Below are 3,208 nucleotides of genomic sequence, written 5' to 3' on the forward strand. Positions count from 1 at the left end.
GAACAAGCCTGGCAAAGTAAGACGTGTTTGCAATGCTGCCTCAAAGTACAAAGAAGTATGCCTAAATGATAAGCTACTAGCAGGACCTGATCTGCTACATGGGTTGATTGGCACAATATTCAGATTTCAAGAAGGACCAATTGCCCTAACCCCGGATATTGAATCAATGTTTCTGCAAGTGCAAGTTCCTGAACGGCATAAAAGCTGCTTGAGATTCTTGTGGCGACCAACAATGAACGAACCTGTGTAAATTTACGAGTATCAACGTCATGTTTTCGGAGCAAAGAGTTCACCAACATGTGCCAACTACGCTCTGAAGCGAGTAGCCATCGATAACGAGTTCCCAATTGCAGCAAAAACAATCCAAAACAACTTCTACATGGACGATTTCATCTCGTCAGTCAAAACACCTAAAGAAGCCATCAAGGTTTTTAAACTGCAACCTCTTCTCTCAAAACATGGATTTGAACTGAAGAAGTGGATCACCAACAGCGACACGGTAACCAACGCAATCCCAGAGGACTTAAGATCAATCAGCAAAACAAAGCAGGTTGAAGTAGAACCCAGCCAGGAAGGGTCACCGGTGCTTGGGCTTCAGTGGACGATAACCGATGATAGTCTACAGGTTTGTAGAGGTACAAGCAAAGAAGTTGAGAAACCAATCACCCAAAGGAAGATCTTATCTCTAGTTTCTTCAGTGTTTGATCCTCTTGGACTGTTTGCACCATTCAGTGTCCATATGAGACGACTCCTGAAGAGCATCTGGACAAAAAACGGACAACATTGGGACAACTCAGTGGAACCTAACGAAGACGAGGAGTTTCTGAAATGGAAAGACCAGCTTCCAGAAGTAGCAGAAACCAGCAATGATAGAAGATACTTCAGCACAGCCAAGAACGAAACCGAACTTCATGTGTTTGCTGACGCATCCGAAGACACCATGTGTGCAGTGGTCTATCTACGTTCAAAGCCCAAAGAATACTCAGCAGACTTAGCATTTGTAATCGGAAAGTGCAGAGTTGCACCGATGCGACACCTTTCCATGCCACGCTTGGAACTACAAGCAGCAGTGATGGCGGTGAGACTTAAAGAACAGATAGTCAAGGAACACGAAACGAAGATTCACAGTTGTAACTTTTGGACAGATTCCCTTACTGTTCTGCAATGGATTCATAGCTCCCACCGTAAGCAACAAGTGTTTGTTGCAAAAAGAGTGGCTGAGATTTTTGATACAAATAATGTTTCACAGTGGAAACATGTGAGCTGAATTCACAACCCAGCAGACATTTTCACCAGAGCCCTTAATAATTGTATGAACTCAAGAGAAGCCAGTGGCTTACTGGGCCGGCCTGGTTGAAGCAACCAGAAAGCAAGTCAACCTGATCATTGCTGCAGATAAAGAGAACATACCCACGTCAACCTTCATAACGCAGGCCAAAGAAAAGAAACCAATTGTTAATTGGGGACGATTCAGCAATTTCAATAGATTTGTAAATACAATGGCATACGTGCAGCGAGCATTGAGGAAAAAGAAACCAGCAACAAAGATGATTGGCATTGAAGAGAATGAAGATGCCAGGGCAACTATCTTCAGATTATTACAGCAAGAACAATTCGCTGAAGAGGTGAAATCTCTAGTAGCTGGAAAGGAAATCCCAAAAAGCAGCAACACTTTACAGTTTTCACCTTTCATTGACCAAAGGGGACTTATTTGCGCCAAAGGCAGAATAGGCAAAAGTCAATTGAACTTCAACGCAAAGCATACACTATTGTTACATTGGAAACACCATGTTGTAGAATTATTCTTGCGTAACGAGCACAAGAACAATTCCCATGAAGGGAATGAGCATGTCAAAAACATAGTTCAGCAACGATTCTGGATTATTGGCGTAAGGAATGCCTTGCGTTCAATAAAGAATAAATGCGTCACCTGCCGGAGCGGCAGAGCACAAACAATGACTCCAGTGATGGCCGAGCTACCGACAGAAAGCCTTGATGCTTCAGCTGCTTTTGCAAATGTTGGTGTAGACTACTTTGGCCCATTTACAGTTAAAATTTGGCGCAGAAATGAAAAACGATGGTGTAGTTTGTTCACGTCTAACAGTACGAGCCATACATATAGAGATAGTTCCAAAGTTGGACACTGACAGTTGTCTAAATGCAAATATGCGGTTCATAGCTCGAAGAGGCAAACCCATAAAAATGATCAGTGACAACGGGACAAACTTCGTTGGAGCAGACCGGGAGTTCAGAGTACGTCGCAGCATGGAACAAAGAAAGAATTGAAGAACATTTGGTTCAACAAGGAATCAGATGGAAGTTCAACCCGCCTGCTGCACCTCACCTTGGAGGAGTGTGGGAAAGACTGGTCAGAAGTTGCAAGAAAGCAATGTAAGCAGTGTTGGGGAACCGAGCAATTACAGAAGATGTTCTTTCAAAAATAGTGTGTCTTGTTGAGGAGACGTTGAATGCAAGACCCTTGACACCAGTCAGTTCGGTTGTAAATGATTTGGAATCTATTACTCCAAATCACTTCCTGCTTGGCAACAGAAATGTTTGTTTACCATACCTACCATACGCAGAAGGGTTTGTTAATCATAGAAAGCTCTTCCGGCAAACACAAGCGTACTCCGAACTCATCTGGGACAGATTCAGAAAAGAGTATCTGCCAACATTGAATAATCAACAAAAATGGAATTGTGAATCAAACAGAACTCTGAACAACGGTGTTCTCGTTTGGTTGGTCGAAGACAGTGACAAACGAGGATATTACAAACTTGGTCGAGTAACAGAAACTATGGAGGGTTCTGACCGAACAATTCTATCAGCAACGATTCAAACAAAAGACGGAGTCTACAAGAGGCCAGTGGTGAAGCTCGCTCCAGTACTGTCAATGGACGAAGATGCTTCCACGAAGGAAAACAGGGCCGGGGATATTGAAGCTGAGCTCGCTAAGCTTGCGAAGGCGGGGAAAATAGAAACAAAACACTTTCTGCTGTCCTAGTCATTTAATAGTCCCAGTTATAGTTAGAGTTCTAGTTCTAGTTATAGTTTGTCACGTGATAGAAAAGAGAAAAGGGAGGAAATAACAAAAACCAACACACAGAACTCAACATAGTAGCCGCAGAAAACGGCTGAAAGTATAACTCATCAAAATATTGCAAAAACAAATTGTCTTGAGCAGTAAATAATGTGTTACTGTGTCTTG

The 3,208-nt window shown here is 42.7% G+C and overlaps 1 protein-coding gene across 1 annotated transcript; it reads left to right on the top strand.

Moving 5' to 3' along the window:
• The first annotated feature begins 1,499 nt into the window (after positions 1 to 1,499).
• Positions 1,500 to 2,147, top strand: LOC142342945 (uncharacterized). The gene has a single exon (XM_075394624.1). It carries the CDS (start codon positions 1,500 to 1,502, stop codon positions 2,145 to 2,147), a length of 648 nt encoding a protein of 215 aa, XP_075250739.1.
• Positions 2,148 to 3,208: the final 1,061 nt, after the last annotated feature.

This window comes from Convolutriloba macropyga, chromosome 7 (genome assembly GCF_964194025.1).
Source record: "Convolutriloba macropyga chromosome 7, txConMacr16.3, whole genome shotgun sequence".
Lineage (NCBI taxonomy): Eukaryota > Metazoa > Xenacoelomorpha > Acoela > Convolutidae > Convolutriloba > Convolutriloba macropyga.

Excerpts from the sequence above, each read along its gene's own strand:
- LOC142342945 (XM_075394624.1), top strand. The coding sequence starts at position 1,500 with ATGGCATACGTGCAGCGAGCATTGAGGAAAAAGAAACCAGCAACAAAG.